The sequence below is a fragment of the Brachypodium distachyon genome, chromosome 1, assembly GCF_000005505.3.
Source record: "Brachypodium distachyon strain Bd21 chromosome 1, Brachypodium_distachyon_v3.0, whole genome shotgun sequence".
In the NCBI taxonomy this organism is placed as follows: domain Eukaryota; kingdom Viridiplantae; phylum Streptophyta; class Magnoliopsida; order Poales; family Poaceae; genus Brachypodium; species Brachypodium distachyon.
In genome coordinates this window covers 27,731,660-27,750,465 of record NC_016131.3, presented here as the reverse complement: position 1 = coordinate 27,750,465, position 18,806 = coordinate 27,731,660, and the positions used below count along the sequence as shown (strand labels likewise).

The 18,806-nt window shown below is 45.6% G+C and overlaps 2 protein-coding genes across 2 annotated transcripts; both read left to right on the top strand.

Moving 5' to 3' along the window:
* The first annotated feature begins 8,885 nt into the window (after positions 1-8,885).
* On the top strand, positions 8,886-14,484 carry LOC100832310 (conserved oligomeric Golgi complex subunit 7). The gene is made up of 10 exons (XM_014896652.2): positions 8,886-9,373; positions 10,400-10,489; positions 10,585-10,704; positions 10,801-10,902; positions 10,996-11,246; positions 11,435-11,580; positions 11,693-11,891; positions 12,016-12,682; positions 13,309-13,641; positions 13,932-14,484. The coding sequence occupies exons 1-10, from the start codon at positions 9,086-9,088 to the stop codon at positions 14,208-14,210; spliced, it is 2,475 nt and encodes an 824-aa protein (XP_014752138.1). The 5' UTR covers positions 8,886-9,085; the 3' UTR covers positions 14,211-14,484.
* Positions 14,485-14,879: 395 nt separating this feature from the next.
* Positions 14,880-18,801, top strand: LOC100832622 (ATP-dependent zinc metalloprotease FTSH 2, chloroplastic). The gene is made up of 5 exons (XM_010242266.2): positions 14,880-15,154; positions 15,823-16,959; positions 17,248-17,561; positions 17,939-18,179; positions 18,295-18,801. Exons 2-5 carry the CDS (start codon positions 15,832-15,834, stop codon positions 18,631-18,633), a joined length of 2,022 nt encoding a protein of 673 aa, XP_010240568.1. The 5' UTR covers positions 14,880-15,154; positions 15,823-15,831; the 3' UTR covers positions 18,634-18,801.
* Positions 18,802-18,806: the final 5 nt, after the last annotated feature.

The following is an 18,806-nucleotide window of genomic DNA, read 5'->3' as shown; positions in this document are numbered from 1 at the left end:
CTTAAACGCTCGCTTACCGTCATTGTTTTTGCAAATTACACACCGAAAGCCTCTCAACCTGAACCCAAACCCGTTTTGGAACCAATCCATCATCTTCTCCCGCAAGAATAGCGTTGGTTCTCTTGACGGTGACGAGGTCAACGCACGTGCTAGACGCATGCCGGGCAAAATCCAACCACGCTCATGATCGCCGTCGGCCTACAGCGATCCGCCGCACCCTGTACAGCCCCACGCCCGTCGCCTTCTTGCCGGGGCCTGACGCCCAGGCCGTCACCGGTGACGATGTCCTTGCAAGTTTGACTTACAGTACGCCCTCGTCCAGTCGATGCCTCTCCACCTATCGATGCCGGCATGCTATAGCCTCACGCCGTCACGCGGGAAAGCCGGAAGGGATTACAGCCTGAGACCCTTGGAGAGAAACGACGACCACATCCCTGAATTTTCCTTGTTCTTGTTTAATGTATCTAGCACTTGCAGATTGTCCTCCTCCTTGCCTTGTGAGTTTACCAACTGCAGATGTTGTTGGGTGTGTGCGGAGTTTAACGTGTGTATGCAAATAGTTGGTGAATTTTGAGAAACAAGTGACTGTAATTTTCGTCGTGAAGGGAAATTTCAGATAGAAACAAATTCGTATTGCATTGTTCTTATTGGAGTAAATTTCACAAAACCACATTTTTTTAGGCAACTCTGTCGTGGAGCCTCGGTTAACGAAAAACCGTCCGCAAAACCACACCTTTTGAGTCAAGTTGTATCAATAAGTCCGAAACCCCTTATGTTGGTGGTTTTGCTCAACCTGACAGGTGGGGCCCACATGTTGGTCTAGGTGTACAGAATGCCGTGTTGTAGAAGACGTCGACCGAGGCCGTGGACGCGGCAGTAGTCTGCCTTGTCTTGAACGCGCGCAGCAGCAGGCGGTCGCCGTCCTGGTCGGGGCACCGGCACGGTGCCGACCCGGTCACGAGTCACGACCAGCGCCCGGGGCCGGCCGGCGGGCGGCACACGGACCGGGAACTCCGGGTGCGCGGCGAGCCATGCTGACCGGCGCGCGTCGTAGCCCAGGATGGTGCGGCCCAGCAAGTAGGGAGGGTAAGTCAGCTGCCGGGCCGGCGGGAGGCCTGCGTCCTCGTCGTCGACGGTCGCCTTCTTGCCGGTTTCTGGAGATTCGGCAGCGGTGATGTGGATGGGGTTGCTGAACTGGACGCGGAGGGTGGGGAGACTGAGGGAGGAGTTGGTCGGGCCGAGGATGAGGAACAACGCGCCCACGACGAGGAGGACGAAGACGAACTGACCAAGGGGGGGGTGACGGTGCTTGCCCGCGGCCGGCAGTAGTAGTAGTAATTCTTGCCCCAACAGTCCAACACCTTGCGTTCCCCCATTGCGCTGCTGTGGTGAGCTCGCGGCCGGCGTTGAGTTGAACCTGTCCTCAGCTCGCAAAGAAATGCTTCCTTTATGCTGTTCTTCAATTTGCGTTCTAGGTTACTTACAAAGTTTAATGAAATCTTAGGTTACTTACAAATACTTATGATCTCAGAAATTTAACCGTGTTTGAAAAGAATTCTAACACATTAGAAATGGGTCTAAGATGGGGCCCACCTGTCAGGATTTGAGCAAAACCGCCAACATAAGCGGTTTCGGGTTACTGAGACAACTTGACTCAAAAGATGTGGTTTTGCGGACGGTTTTTCGTTAACTCTGGCTCCACCACAAAGCTGCCTTAAAAAGTGTGGTTTTGTGAAATTTACTCTTCTTATTGGCAATGGAGGTGTTTCTTACACGAGAAACAGGGCAGGGCATGCAGATCAGTGCAGCGCAAAGGAGATTGATTTTTGGGATAGTTTTATGGGACTTCTCCGTTCAAGTGCAGTTCAGGCGTCTGGATATCCAAGTCGAACTGGCAGAGGCGTCGTGCCGGCGGCCTTGGCGCCAAGCTCCAGCAAGAAGGCGGCGGACGTGGCCGGGGCTGGACAGAGACCTGAACGTGTGCTGACCTCATCGCCGTCGAGAGAACCAATGCTGTCCTTGTGGGAGAAGACGATGGATTTATTCCTGGCAAAAAGGGTCCAAAAGGGTTTGGCTCACACAAGGTTCAGATTGTCAGGCTTCCGGTGTTTAGGGGTGATTTGCAAAAAACAATGGCGGCAAGCGGGCGTTTAAGTGCGAAAATTTCCAAATCTGATTAGAGCACACACGATTGCAATCGGAAGGCCGCAAAGCGCTGGATGCACAAATGCATGGATGACCCCGGATTCACAAGATACGACACCTTTTTGGTGTTCGAAATATGAGCAATTTACCACAAGATTTTATAGATAAAAACAATAAATAAAACATGTGGAATATTGCAACCATGAATGATTCGCAACAAGAATTAATCAACATGAATAGTGGAAAAAACATGACTAGATCAAATACACTAGCCATGCAAGCATATGAACAAAACACATCTAAGGCAAGAACTAAGCATACGAATTGCAGCATGGTCTCAAGTATTGGAAACAGTGATACATACGGTGCAGAGGCGGAACCGCTTGTGTTTCCGTTGCCAGTCATGTTGATGCCGAGGATGTCGTCGACCTCTGGGAAGAAGTCGTCGGAGTCCAGTGCGTTCGCGGCGAAGAAGCCAGTAGTCGCGCATAGCGCTTCCCAAAAACGTTATCGCCCTTCTCCCGTACAGGACTTGAAGAGGCGGGGTTTCGGAGGCCTACTGTCCCGACCTGTGGTGCATGCCGCGAGACGGGATGGGGAAGAACGGAGCGGTAGCGCAATGCTCTGGAACGAGAGGAGGCAGAAGTGCTTTTCGGTGTGCTTTCTGGAGAGGAGCGACCTCCCTTATATAGGCATAGCAGGCAGCCGAACAGGCAACAGAGGTAGGCAAAAACGAAGAGGCGACTCAATAAAAAACCCACTGACAATTCATTTTAGCGGGCTGCAATAAAAACCCACTGACAAATTCGTTTCAGCTTCTGTGCAACTGTTTATTTTCCATACACGCGTGGCAAAAAGATAGAGAAGCTCTCGGCTCGAGGCATTCCCGCAACCCGCGTCGCGTCGAGGCGGGCGGCGGAGGAGGAGGAGCGCGTAGAAGCTCTCTTCTTCTCATGCTCATACAACAAGTTGAGGAGCCCCCCTTATAAGGTGGTGCGAATTCTCTTCAACTAGCAATGTGGGACTAAACTTTTGTCCCACCTCTTGTCACACATGAATGGGTCAACATGGGCCTTTGGGATTTTTTCCAGAAATTTATTGGACTATAAATTAAATAGTGGGCTGGGCCATATAAATTCCAACAATCCCCCACCAGATCCCAAAGGCACATAAGATTTGCCTATGGTTCCAAAACACATTGTTTAATATACCGGTGCTGCAGTGGAGACTGTTAAGTTGAACTTCCACCTAAGACTTTATGTTACACTAGTTGCAACTTGAACAGTGGACGGTGCCTTGAACTGCAAGTTTTCTGCGAACCTAGTTTCACATAAAGCCTTGACCGATACTAGGCTACCACAGGACTTCCCCGTGGGTGGAGCTTATGCGTCATACTCCGGGGCCTTTCATGAGTTTATTAGAGAGCACCCTAACTCTCACGGACTACGACGTTTAACAGTCAAGCTCATATAGGTGTGTTCTTCAAAAGATGTTCTGCAGGACAACATCTCTGCTTGTAAAAGCCTCTTAGAACACATTAAGATAAATATCAACTTGCCATGCAGAATAGAAGAGTATTGCATCTTCACGGAGAGGTGAAAATTTAAGGATACTCTCCTCTCAGTTGACCAACAGCTTGTCTCCCACTTCTAATTCACGGGATCTCCGATCACATAGAGTGGTTTACCACTGTGGACAACTCAACATGTGGGTCTCCTACCCATCTCCTTCGATGCATTATCTATCACATTGCGTGATAGACCCTTTGTGAAGGGATCTGCCAAATTTTTAGACGTATGGCAATAATACAACGTAATATCTCTGGAGTTTCTCATTTTTCTGACAGATTTTAATCTCCTCTTCACATGCCTTGAGGACTTCATATTATTCTTAGAACTGTTCACTTTGATGATAACAGTTTGATTATCACAGTTCATAAGGATAGTGGGTATTGGTTTTTCAACCACAGGTAAGTCCATCAAGAGCTGACGAAGCCACTCTGCTTCAACAGTGGCTGTGTCTAATGTTGTGAGTTCCGCTTCCATAGTTGACCTCGTTAAGATGGTCTGCTTGCAAGACTTCCAAGAAACAGCGCCACCGCCAAGTGTAAACACATATCCACTCATGGCCTTGATCTCATCATCATCAGATATCCAGTTTGAATCACTATAACCCTCAAGTACCCTTGGATACCCATTATAGTGAATGCCATAGCTCGCAGTGCCTTTTAGATAGCGTAAAACTCTTTCAAGAGCATGCCAATGATCATCGCTCGGATTAGAGACAAATCGACTAAGTTTGCTCACAGAGAAAGCGATGTCAGGCCTCGTAGCGCTAGCTAAGTACATAAGCGAGCCAATAACTTGAGAGTATCTTAGTTGATCTCTAGCACTTCTTTGATTTTTTCGAAGCAGCACGCTAGGATCATACGGGGTAGGAGAAGGCTTGCAGTTGTTATACCCAAAACGACTCAAAATCTTCTCCACATAGTGAGACTGAAGCAAAGTAATCCCACCATGGTCATCTCTCAACAGCTTGATGTTCAAAATAACATTAGCTACTCCAAGATCCTTCATCTCAAAACATCGAGATAAGAAATCCTTGACCTCCTTGATCACAATGAGTTTGGTTTCAAATATCAGTATGTCATCAACATACAAACAAAGAATAACTCCCTCGCCCCCACCATGGCGATAGTACACACACTTATCGGCTTCATTCGCAACAAAGCCTGCAGCAGTTAAGGTTGTTTTAAACTTCTCGTGCCATTGCTTAGGGGCTTGCTTAAGACCATATAAAGATCTCACCAACTTGCACACCTTTCCTTCTTGACCATCTACTACAAAACCATCTGGCTGCTCCATATAAATTTCCTCATCTAACTCTCCATTTAGGAAAGCTGTCTTAACGTCCATTTGATGAACGAGAAGACCATGTGAGGCAGCCAATGATAATAGTACTCGAATGGTGGTCAATCTAGCCACTAGTGAGTAAGTATCAATGAAATCTTCACCTTCCTTTTGGGTGTAACCCTTGGCCACAAGCCGTGCCTTATGTTTCTCAATTGTACCATCAGGTCTAAGCTTCTTCTTGAACACCCATTTACATCCTACAGGTTTGCACCCATAAGGACGATCGGTTATCTCCCAAGTTCCATTAGCCAAGATAGAGTCCATCTCACTACGGACAGCTTCCTTCCAGTAGTCGGCATCTGGAGAAGCATAGGCTTTCGAAATGGAACTAGGAGTATCATCCACGAGGTACACAATGAAATCATCACCAAAAGACTTTGCAGTCCTCTGTCTCTTACTCCTCTTAGGAGCTTCAATGTCATCGTCCTCAATATTTCCAGAGTGTTCGATCGGAATGGTAGGTTCGGGAATTGAAACAAATTCCGGACTAGACGAACTCGACATCTCCTGAATTGATGAGCTAGGCTTATCCTTCATAGGAAAGATATTCTCAAAGAAAGTCGCATCATTTGATTCCATAATTGTACCAACATTCATGTCAGGTACCTCAGATTTTACAATGAGGAATCTCTAACCAATGCTATGAGAAGCATATCCTAGAAAAGCACAATCAACGGTTTTGGGTCCAAGTTTGCGCTTCTTGGGGATTGGCACATTGATTTTCGCCAAACAGCCCCAAGTTCCTAAGTAAGAGAGTTTTATCTTTTTATTCTCCCATTCTTCAAATGGAGTTATCTCTTTGTTCTTTGTGGGAACTCAGTTTAGGAGATGAAATGCGGTCAATATCGCTTCCCCCCACCATGCCTGAGAGAGACCCGATGTGTCTAACATGGCGTTAACCAAATCAGTTAGAGTACGGTTCTTTCTTTCGGCCACCCCGTTTGACTGGGGTGAATAGGGAAGTGTCCTCTCATGGATTATACCATGTTCCGTACAAAAAGAATCAAATTCAATAGAAAAATACTCTCCACCACGATCGGACCTGAGCCTCTTGATCTTTCGATCAAGTTGGTTTTCTGCTTCAGCCTTATAGATTTTAAAGAAATGCAAGGCCTCATCTTTTGACTTCAGAAGATACACAAAGCAGTATCTCGTAGAGTCATCTATCAACGTCATGAAATATCTCTTTCCGCTTTTTGTCAACACACCATTCATCTCACAAAGATCTGAATGTACGAGTTCTGATGGTGCCAAATTTCTCACCTCCGTAGTCGTATGAGACTTGCGAGGTTGGTTTGCTTGCACACAAACTTGGCACTTAGATCCCTTTACAGAAGTGAAGCTAGGGATTAAACTCATTTTAGCTTGTCGCGTCATGCAACCAAAATTAATATGACAAATGCGTGAATGCCAAACATCTGATTCATTATTGTTGCAAACATGATTCACAACTTTATTACAAACGTCTGACAAAGACATGCGGAACAAGCCTCCGCACTCATAGCCTTTACCAACAAAGGTTCCAAATTTAGAAATTACAAATTTATTGGACTCAAAGACAATCTTGTAGCCATCTCGACACAGAAGAGATCCGCTAACAAGATTTTTATTGATGGAGGGCACATGATGAACGTTCTTTAGGCGCACGGTCTTTCCCGAAGTGAACTTCAGGTCGACCGTACCAACACCTCGAACAGAAGCATGTGAGCCGTTGCCCATCAGCACGGAGAAAGTCCCTGCGACCTGATATGAAGAAAACATGGAAATATCAGCACATACGTGCACGTTGGCACCTGTGTCAATCCACCACTCAGGAGAATGACATACTGAAAGAATAGTGCGAAATATACCGTACCCAGTTTCCTTCATTTCAGTATCAGCGATGACAACATTGGCGGTCTTGCCGCCCTTTCCATGTTGACGCTTGTCAAAGCGCTTTGGGCAACTTGGAGCCCAATGTTCAGGATCACCACATACATGGCAGACCCCTTTCTTCTTGTCAGACTTCCTCTTGAAGTTGGTAGACTGTGAGGGCTTGTACTTCTCGTCAAACTTCGGTTTGCCATCAAACCTGTTCTTGTTCTTGGGTTTGTGGGATTGTGAGTTATTCTTCTGTACGAAGTTGGCACTAGAACCTCCTTCAGTACCTTGAGCACGTGTGTCTTTTGCTCTCGCCTTCTCTTCCACATCAAGAGTCCCAATGAGATCCGTCACAGAAAAGTCTTGTCTCTTGTGTTTCAGAGAAGTAGCAAAATGCCTCCATGATGGAGGAAGCTTGGCAATGATGCCTCCAGCAACAAACTTGTCTGGTAACACACAAGTGAAGTGCTCAAGCTCCTTGGCAAGTGACTGTATTTCGTGAGCTTGCTCCACAATGGGGCGGTCCTCAACCATCTTATAGTCATAGAATTGCTCCATGACATACAGTTCACTGCCAGCGTCGGAGACTCCAAATTTTCTCTCGAGCGCATCTCACATGTCCTTGCCATTGTTAAATGACAGGTACGAATCGACAATATTGTCGCCAAGAATGCTGATCAAAGCAGCCTTGAAAGTGGTATCAAGCTTTTGAAAAGCCTCCTCCTCAACAGGAGTATGGTTTCCCTCAGGAAGGCCATAGATGGCGTTATAGCAGCTCATGGTCTGAAACCAGAGCACTGCCCTCACACGCCACCTCTTATAATTGACACCTTCAAACACAGGTGGCTTCATGGAAGCAGCAAAACCACTCGAGGTAAATTGCCTAATATAAGGTTTTTGGATTGTTGGAAATATGATCAATTTACCACAAGATTTAATAGATAAAAACAGTAAATAAAACATGGGGAATATTGCAACCATGAATGATTCGAGACAAGAATTAATCAACATGAATAGTGGAAAAAACATGACTACATGACTAGATCAAATATAGTAGCCATGCAAGCATATGAACAAAACACATCTAAAGCAAGAACTAAGCATACGAATTGCAGCATGATCTCAAGTATTGGAAACAGTGATACGTACGGTGCAGAGGCGGAACCGCTTGTGTTTCCGTTGCCAGTCATGTTGATGCCGAGGATGTCGTCGACCTCCGGGAAGAAGTCGCCGTCGGGGAAGGAGTCGTCGGAGTCCAGTGCGTTCGTGGCAAAGAGGAAGAAGCCAGTAGTTGCGCGTAGCGCTTCCCAAAAACCTTATCGCTCTTCTCCCATACAGGACTCGAAGAGGCGGGGTTCCGGAGGCCTACTGTCAATAGAGGGAGGCGAAAACGAAGAGGCGACGCAACCCGCGGCGCGCGCGTCGTGATGAGGCGTGGCGGGCGGCGGCGGCGAAGGAGCGCGTAGAAGTTCTTTTCTTCTCATGCTCATACAACAAGTGGAGGAGCCCTCCTTATAAGGTGGTGCAAACTCTCTTCAACTAGCAATGTGGGACTAAATTTTTCCCCACCTCTTGCCACACATGAATGGGTTAACATGGGCCTTTGAGATTTTTTCAAGAATTTATTGGACTATAAATTAATAGTGGCCTGGACCACATAAATTCCAACATTTGGTACTCCTTCTGTTTCATAATTCTTATCGAAATATTACATATATCTAGACACTTTTTAGTACAGTAATAGACATTCATTATTAAGCAAATTTCAGACAAGAAATATGTAATGGCCGGAGTATATCATAAGGAAGAGGCAAAAGGAGCATCTAAACGAATACGCCTTTCTAGTTTCTATACAGACCGCTTTCCCAGAAGGAAAAACGGAATACAGTACATTACGAACAATTCAAGCGAAGACGGTATTACTGAAGCCGTTTTCCCCATGAACTCCAGTAATCCATCAAATGACCTGTCCCCATGCCATGGTGGTGATCGTTACTTCTGTGGCAAGTGAGCAGCCGGGGAGACGAGGAGGCGAGTAGCACAGCAACCTTTCTTAACTCTAGAGCGGCCCAAATCTCCGACGAGCCGCCGCCGACGGGGAGGAGGAAGAAGAGGAAGGACACCAGCGAGAAACCCGCGGGTAGCGCATCTCAGCGCGGGGGCAAAAAATGGTGGTGGTAGACGCGTCGGAGTTCGGGGCGGACGGGTTCGACCCGAAGCGGTGGATCAACGCGGCGCTGGACGCGCGGCACCCGTCGGAGACGCTCGACCGCTTCCTCGCCGACGCCGAGGAGCGGCTCCGCGCCGCGGTCGACGACGCCGGGGCCGCGCTCGAGCGGGACAGCGCCGACGCGCTCCGCCGCGTCCCGCTCGCCTGCCGCGACGCGCTCCGGCTCCGCGACGACGCCGTCGCGCTCCGCTCCCACGTGGCTTCCGTCCTCCAGTCCCTCTCCCAGGTGCCCTGCTCTTCCCCACCACCACCCCGGTTCCTTATTGGATCTGGATCTCACACGCCCAGCAGCATGTATTATCGCGAAACCGTCTTTCAGAAGAAGAAAAAATGTATTATCACGAAATCGAGATGCATTTGGAGGGGACGCGGAGTAGTTTGTCGGTGCAAATGTGCTAAAATTCACATACCATGATTCAGTTTCAGCAGAATTTAATTTGATTCGTTCATGCTCATAGTTCGTTCTCTGCTATCACTACCGTGTTTTCAGTTTGATCTGGATCTCAAATTCTGTACCAACTCATGCCAGTTTTGTTTATCCGTGTGTGCTTACCTTGTACACAGCACAACATAGCATAGATAGCATTACACAGAATACTGCCACATTCCCATTTGAAACTTCAATTTGATCCTTTTTGACCTTTGGATTTGGTGTTGCACTGCCTCCTCTGTTATTATTTGGAACTGTATCTTGTAATTTTGCTGCGTTTACTAAAACCCAACTAGATTTTGGTACTTGAGTTGCAAATTGTATCAGCGTGGGATGCTACCTTGTCATGTACTTATAGATCATGGCTAATAAAAACCTTTATTATACTGTATAAGGTACATGCAAACTCCCAAATTCAGAGCTGATGTCCATATAAACTATAACATCTTTGTACTCCCTCCGATCCATAATAAGTGTCTTGGATTTAGTTCAAAGTTAGTACAGCTTTGTACTAGATCCAAGACACTTATTATGTATCGGAGGGAGTAGAAAGAAATGCAACATAGAACTAGAGTTCTTCTCCCAGTGTGTATTTCTTACTGCATTGTTAACATTTCTCTTTCTCTAACGCTTTTTTTACCTTTGTGGAATACAATTGGATTTGACTCATGCTTGATTCTTTGGAATGATTGGTTCCTTATTTCTAATGAAGAATCAGAAAGTATATGCTGATGAGATTCATGTATCATAAATAAACTTGGCACCCAGTTCCAGCTTGAAATGTTCTTTTAACCAAGTATTGGTGATGATTTCTCCAACCAGGCTGAGGGCTCATCTGCCGAGTCCATAACTGCGTTAGCACGAATTGATACCGTGAAACAACGGATGGAAGCCGCATATGCAACATTGCAGGTAAACGGATGTGGACCATGGCACTGGAGTACCTGTTTTACTCCATGATGTGTTCTTATCTAATAGTTGTAAGAGATCGTTGGATGGAACAACAGGATGCAGCTGGGCTAGCTCAGTTGAGCCAAAGCGTTGAGGACGTGTTCTCAAGTGGCGATCTTCCGAAAGCTGCAGAAACGCTGGCAACCATGAGACATTGCTTGTCAGCAGTTGGTGAGGTATTGTACTCTCTGCCCCCCCCCCCCCCCCCCCCCCCTGCTCATCTAGCGTATATACAGTACTGGTTCATGTAGCTTATAAAATGTTGTTTTCAGGTTGCAGAATTCGCTAACGTGAGAAAGCAGCTCGAAGTATTGGAAGAAAGGCTTGATGAAATGGTTCAGCCTCGTTTATTGGATGCCCTTTCAAACCGCAAGGTTTCTATCTCAACAACTTAGCTCACTTATGTTAACACTACAGAAACATCTTTGTTTTATGTAGACTCCTTTCTGTGCAATTTTGATTGGAAGGTTGATGCTGTGCAAGATCTTCATGGTATATTGACACGTATTGGGAGGTTTAAGTCATTGGAGGTGCAATACACTAAGATCCATGTCAAGCCTCTAAAGAAACTATGGGAAGAATTTGACCTGAAGCAAAGAGCGCACAGGGTAGAGATGGAGAAGCGTGGTGGTGAAAGCTTAAGTAGTGTCTCATTCTCAAGCTGGCTGCCAAGTTTCTATGATGAGACACTACTTTATCTTGAACAAGAATGGAAGTGGTATGTCCATGGAATCCTGTTTCCTTTTGTTCTGAACTAACATATACTTGTCCGGGTAAATTAGTTGAACAGAAGCCAGGTTATGCCAGCAGTTTTTGGCTATCTTTGGGCTGCACAATAAACACTTCATTTGCCCAGTAAAACTCGATATTTAAACTGTAGATGTTCTAAATGCTTAATACTCACAGGTGCTTGACCGCATTCCCTGAAGAATACAGATCACTAGTGCCGAAAGTACTTGTTGAGGCCATGAGTGAGTTAAATTCAAGCTTTGTGTCCCGTGTTAACATAGCAACTGGAGATGCTGTTCCTGAAACCAGATCTGTTGCAAAAGGTATGCATTGCATATCTGTATGTTTATTTGTCAACTTAATAGTTTTTGCTTGTTTGTTGCTGATGAATACTTAGTTTTGTTCCTCAAATTGATTTATTTTCTCTTCATCCAGGTGTACTGGATGTTTTATCGGGCGATTTACCAAAAAGTACCAAGTTGCAGAATAAACATCTTGTTGCACTAATCGAACTGCACAACATGACTGGCACTTTTGCTAGGAACATTCAACACTTATTTTCAGAATCAGATCTTGGAATTTTGTTGAATACATTGAAAGCTATTTATTCCCCGTATGAAACCTTCAAAGTGAGGTAAAAACAATAAATACAAAAAAAATGTGCATCTTGTTACTTGTTGTATTTACAACAACTCATTTTTGCTAAATTTATGAATGCTAAGCAATTGGTTCTGCATACTATTTTTCATGTCATGTAGGTACGGGCAGATGGAACGTGCTGTACTTTCTGCTGCAATGGCAGGTATAGATATCCGTGGGGCTATTCCTCGTGGCGTAGGTGCACAGGGAATAGAGCTAAGTGAAGCTGTCCGTAGAATGGAGGAATCCATCCCGCAGATGATAGTACTTCTCGAAGCAGCTGTTGAGAGATGCATTAGTCTCACTGGTGGTTCAGAGGCAGATGAATTGGTACTGGCTCTTGACGACATTATGCTGCAGTACATATCTAATCTGCAAGAAACTTTGAAGTCCCTGAGGATGGTATGTGGGCTTGATAATACCGCACATAGTGATGCCTCAAAAAAAGATGCAGGAATAGAGAAAAGGGAAGCACCAAGATTGGTGGATGTTTCTGAAGAGGAAGAATGGTCTATTGTCCAGGGTGCTCTGCAGGTTCTTACAGTTGCTGACTGCTTAACTAGCAGAACCTCAGTTTTCGAAGCTTCTTTAAGGGCTACTCTTGCCAGGATTGGAACAAACTTTTCTCTTTCCGGATTTGGCTCTAGCCTGGATAAATCACCTGCAGGGACTGCTGATGAGAATCCGGGAGTGCCTGTAGGTGGGAGGGCAGCACTTGATATTGCAGCCATCCGTCTCACAAATCTACCGGACAAATCTAAGAAACTCTTCTCTGTACTAGAACAAGTAAGTTCTATGGTTTTATAACTTGTTGCATTTAGTGTTACAACACAGGAGTTGTCATTTGTCTCTCTGACAGAAACTGTGCATCTGATTAGCTAGTAACAGAATTTGCAAAATGATGCATGTTCTGCAGTCATCACTAAATTGAATTTGCTAAATAAACACTGCTCACAGTATTTTGGTAACACTTGAAGGCCAGAGGTATTTGACATTTGATCAGGCAGTCCAGGTTGCATTTTATTGTGGGCTGACCAAGCATATGCCCATTTATAGCAAATGAAGGATTTCTGTGTTTGATAAAATATTTATGCTAAATAATCATGAGCGAGTCCATATTTGCTTGAGCAGCCCGAATTCAAACGTATGTGGAGTAAAACTGTAGGATTTTATTAGAATCTCTTGCTTCACAGTTGAAAAACTTTTTGCGATTGAAGCAAGAGATTCTAATAAAATCCTACAGTTTTTCAACTGTGGTAATTTGCTGTGAAGCAAGAGATTCTAATAAAACCCTAAACCCTAACCCTGTTCAATTGCAAAAAGTTTTTCAACTGTGAACTTGTTTCCTGCACATATAACTTCTTTTTCCTTCATCCCCTGTTCATTTAAAGGAAATCATTTCTGTTGCACAGTCAAAAGATCCAAGGTTTCACGCTCTTCCCGTCACGTCTCAAAGAGTTGCGGCCTTCTCAGACACAGTAAATGAGCTTGTTTACGACGTGCTGATATCTAAAGTCCGGCAGCGTCTCAGTGAGATTTCTCGCCTCCCAATCTGGTCATCAGTGGAGGAACAGGGTGGTCTTCCTCTTCCAAGCTTCAGTGCTTACCCACAAGCATATGTGACCAGTGTGGGGGAGTATCTCCTCACTTTACCACAGCAGTTGGAGCCACTTGCTGAAGGCATCTCAGGCAGTGAGGCTGGCAACGATGAGGCTCAGTTCTTTGCTACGGAGTGGATATTTAAGGTAAGGGAGATATTTGAAGTCAGGTGATCTAGATTTATCATCTTTAAAAAGATTGTCCATCAGCCACACCCTGTTAGTAGGATCATGCTTAAATAGTTAAATGTTTTTTTTTTTTTGCAAATTATGTAGGGAAGAATGGACCATCTAGAGTATGCGCATCAAATTTGAATGGAACTATAGAATCCCCTCAATAATCTTATCATAATCACATAGCACCAAATCAGATGCGTTGAATTTAAACATGCCGGAAATTCCAGTTCTTGCTCTTGATCTCTGTTTCCACATCTCAGGTTGCCGAGGGTGCTACCGCTTTGTTCATGGAGCAGCTGCGTGGGATCCACTACATCACGGACCGAGGCGCCCAGCAGCTCGCCGCGGACATTGAGTACCTGAACAACGTCCTTTCTGCGTTGTCAATGCCGATCCCTCCGTTCCTCTCCACCTTCCACACCTGCATCTCGACCCCCAGAGACCAGGTCCGTGGCCTGATCAAATCCGACGGCGGAAGCCAGCTCGATCTCCCGACTGCAAATCTAGTCTGCAAGATCCGGCGCATCCCGTTAGAGTAGTAAAGCAATGTTGGTTGCCGTGGCGTCTTTTGCCCACATCTTGCAAATCATAGTTCTGTAAAAGCATGCATGAGAGACTCAGAGTGCACATCCTGGAGCACCTCCACATCCTGAGCATTTGCTCCTGTAAACGTTGCTTCAATTCCTTTCTCTTTTCTCCCTTTGGTGACGGTGAGCTTTGCCCTGTAAGTTGTGTAACTGTACCGTTTGCATATACAGAAAATAACATAGTACGAGCTTAAAAAAAGAAGAAGCGAGGATAACATATTACACCTGGACCCTGTCAGTGAGTTGAACAATGCCTAGTCGAGGAATTTTGAATCACTGTCTTATTTTTTCGTGGTTGCTGAACTGTGCACTGAACCGTGAAACGGAGGAATTTCTTACCATTTCCAGTACACTATTTGCGTTACATGTAAATAAAAACAATTTTTAACCACAATATTCATAGGTCAAGTCTTGTACTTTTCCAGGAATCCAAGTGTCTTTTCTTTTTCTTTTCAGAGACACGAGTCAAAGTTGTTGCGTGAGTGCAAAGAGTTGAGCCACGAGGCCGGAGAGAATGGCCACGAGAAAACAAACGGATTTCTTGCTTTTCCTTTGGTGATTTCACTTGGATCAGAAAGTATGTTTTTCACCCTGGGCTGGGGCCGTTTACGTCGATGTGGGCTCATCTCTTCCTTATCGACGCTGTGGGCGCAGAGCCGCCCACGTCGTCCCCTTCCCATCCCTCTCCTGCTCCTCTCCCCGAAATCCCCACGCAACCGCCTACGCGTCCCACCGGAGGACAGTCAGTCAGTGGTCGGCCGCGGCAGCACAAGCGGACGAAGCGGAGGAGGAGAAAAATCTGCGCCCATCGCTAGTGTCCCGCTACTTATACACTACAGTCCGCTCCTGCCTTCCCCTCACACCGTCCCTCTCTTTTCCGTCCCCGATCCGCACAGGTGCGTGAATTTGTGCTTCTCGTTCTACTGATTCTGTTGCTAGGGATGTTCAGTAGCCTGGGAAATTCCGTTTCTGGAGCTGGAGTATATTTCTGTGCGCATATGTATGTGCTTCAGCAAGTTCGAATTTGGGTGCTGTTCATTATTGGGTGTTTTAAGCTTGGAGCTAATCTAGGGAGGTTAGTAAGGGGCTGAGGGCAGTCCGCTTGGATTATCGAGTCAGTTGGGAGGTAGAAGCTGCGACGAGCTAGAGGTGTAGTGATGGTCGCTGTTCAGATTCTAGGCTGCTGCTGGCTTTAGTTGTCTGGTTTGATGAGAAAGGGATGTGGATTGTTTGCTGTGTCACTTGTAGCTAGTTGGATCTCCTTGTATACTTCTTAAGACGAGATGTTGCTTTGAATCATTTGCTCTTATTTGGTTGATCACACCTCTGTACATAGATATTTATATTGTTTGTGATTTGTTCTAGACAAAAGGTTTTTCTGGCATATGATTTTGTCATGATACTGGGAATTTTGCTGGTAGCAGTGGTAGATTCAGTTGTATTGAATCGATGATATAAAGCATTAACCTAAGGAAAACACGTGGCTGATACTAGTTTGTTTTGCTTTGCATACAAGCTGGCAACTGTTTCTCTAGCTGATTAATGTTTTTTTTCTTCTTCCCAGTGAGCAAAGATGGCACCGCCATCCATGAGCCTTGCAGCGAAAGGGGTGCTTCCCTTCGCCGCGCTTCCTTCAGTTGGCGTTTCACAGAGGCCAGTGTCTGTGACTGCCTCCCTTGAGCACAAGACTAGTGATGCTAAAAGGAAGTTCCTGAAGCTTGCGCTCGGAGGAGTTGGGTTGCCTGCCTTGTTGGGTGCTAAGAAAGCTCTCGCTGATGACCAAGGCGTTTCTTCCTCGAGGATGTCTTACTCGAGGTTCCTTGAGTACCTTGACAAGGACAGAGTGAAGAAAGTTGATTTGTTCGAGAATGGGACCATTGCTATTGTAGAGGCTATTTCTCCTGAGCTCGGCAATCGCGTGCAGAGAGTTCGTGTGCAACTTCCTGGTCTAAGCCAGGAGCTTCTTCAGAAGTTGAGGGAGAAGAATATTGATTTTGCTGCACACAACAACCAGGAGGAGTCCGGTTCCCTTCTGTTCAACCTTATCGGAAATTTGGCCTTCCCGCTTATCCTTATTGGTGGTCTGTTTTTGCTGTCGAGAAGAGGATCAGGTGGTATGGGTGGACCTAATGGTCCTGGTTTTCCCCTTGGTTTCGGTCAATCTAAAGCCAAGTTTCAGATGGAACCCAACACCGGTGTTACATTTGATGATGTTGCTGGTGTCGATGAAGCAAAGCAAGACTTCATGGAAGTGGTCGAGTTCTTGAAGAAACCAGAGAGGTTCACCGCTGTCGGTGCTCGCATTCCTAAGGGCGTGCTACTTATTGGTCCTCCTGGAACTGGTAAGACTTTGCTTGCCAAGGCAATTGCAGGAGAAGCCGGAGTGCCATTTTTTTCAATATCGGGATCTGAGTTTGTGGAGATGTTTGTTGGTGTTGGTGCCTCCCGGGTTCGTGATCTTTTCAAGAAGGCCAAGGAGAATGCTCCCTGCATAGTATTTGTTGATGAAATTGATGCTGTTGGAAGGCAAAGAGGAACAGGTATTGGTGGTGGGAATGATGAAAGGGAGCAAACACTCAATCAGCTATTGACTGAGATGGATGGGTTTGAGGGTAACACTGGAATAATTGTTGTTGCTGCCACCAACAGGGCTGACATCTTGGACTCTGCTTTACTTAGACCTGGACGTTTTGACAGACAGGTTAGTTTCTACCCGCTCTTTTCTAAAGGTTAACATCTGTTTGGATTCTATTTGTATTTTCATACCACTGCAACTAAATTAAGGAAAATGTTCCTGCTACAGTATTTATCTCATTTCTTCTGCCTTTATTGAAGTTCTCACTTCTCAGGTGCTTGTAACTTGATACATGTAGTTCAGAGGTTGAGTTATATTTTCCAGTATCTTAAAAGTTAGAATCATCTAAAACCTGTTTTAAAATATTCAAGACCTTCCTTAACTTTTTTGTATACCATGTAACTTGTTCCACAGGTGAGTGTTGATGTTCCTGATGTACGTGGAAGGACAGAGATTCTAAAGGTACATGGTAGCAACAAGAAATTTGATCCCGATGTTTCTCTTGAGGTCATAGCAATGAGGACACCTGGATTTAGTGGAGCAGACTTGGCAAATCTTCTGAATGAAGCAGCCATATTAGCAGGCCGACGTGGGAGGACAGGAATTTCCTCAAAAGAGATTGATGATTCCATTGATAGAATAGTGGCTGGTATGGAAGGAACTGTCATGACAGATGGGAAGAGCAAAAGCCTTGTTGCTTACCATGAAGTTGGGCATGCAGTCTGCGGGTAAGAGATAATCTCATCTCTGTTAATCTCCTATTTTATTGACACCACATTAGAATTGGGTTATATTAGGATTTGATAGATTTCTCAGCATCTCCTCTAGTGCATTTAAAAACTATTCCTAAGGTACATGAACATATTCATATGGTCTGAAATGGTCTGGTGGGACTGCAGAGCATTTACTCTAGCAAAGATTCTCCAACCTCCTTTTGCATGTACCACCCATCAGTTGGGTGTATTAAGAGGCTTTTTTGTACATAATTTTCCTCAAAACAATGTTGTATGCTTGTGGCTTTAGGTATCCGTCTGTTCTTTGTTTATTACTTCCATGTCAAGTTTCTGACAAGCTGATTCATATCTGAAAATGTTACTCTTTGCAGAACTTTGACGCCTGGCCATGACCCCGTCCAAAAGGTTACCTTAGTTCCAAGGGGTCAAGCTCGTGGGCTCACCTGGTTCATTCCAATGGATGACCCGACGCTCATCTCTAGGCAGCAACTATTTGCCAGAATTGTTGGCGGCCTTGGAGGTAGAGCTGCTGAGGAGATCATATTTGGTGAGCCTGAGGTCACCACTGGAGCTGCCGGTGACTTGCAGCAGATCACCGGCTTAGCCAAGCAGGTATACTCCTTTTGTATGCTGCATGTTCATGTGCTGGAGATGCTTCTAATTTGTCTAAACATCTGGGCTCAAACCACCCTCGTTGCCGATTGTACTGACCACGATGCTTTTGCAGATGGTGGTTACATTTGGCATGTCCGAGATTGGCCCATGGTCTCTGATGGACGCATCGCAGAGCGGGGATGTCATCATGAGAATGATGGCGAGGAACTCCATGTCTGAGAAGCTCGCGCTGGACATCGATTCAGCTGTGAAGGAGTTGTCGGATCGGGCCTACGAGATCGCTTTGAAACAAATCAGGGAGAACCGTGTGGCCATGGACAAGATCGTAGAGGTGCTCCTCGAAAAGGAGACATTGAGTGGTGACGAGTTCCGGGCGATCCTTTCTGAGTTCACGGAGATCCCCGTCGAGAACCAGGTTCCTCCAGCACCACAGGCAGCTGTCCCGGTCTGAATCCGCGTAGCTTTATAGGGTTTGGAATTTGTTGTTGTAAGATGTTCATATTTTCGATTCTTGGTGTAAACTAATTCTACTTCACTCGCCGGATTTTTTTTGGTGCACCACATGTAACTTACTCGTGGTTAATATAAAATGTAATTACATGGAAGGAGTTTACGCTGAGAACT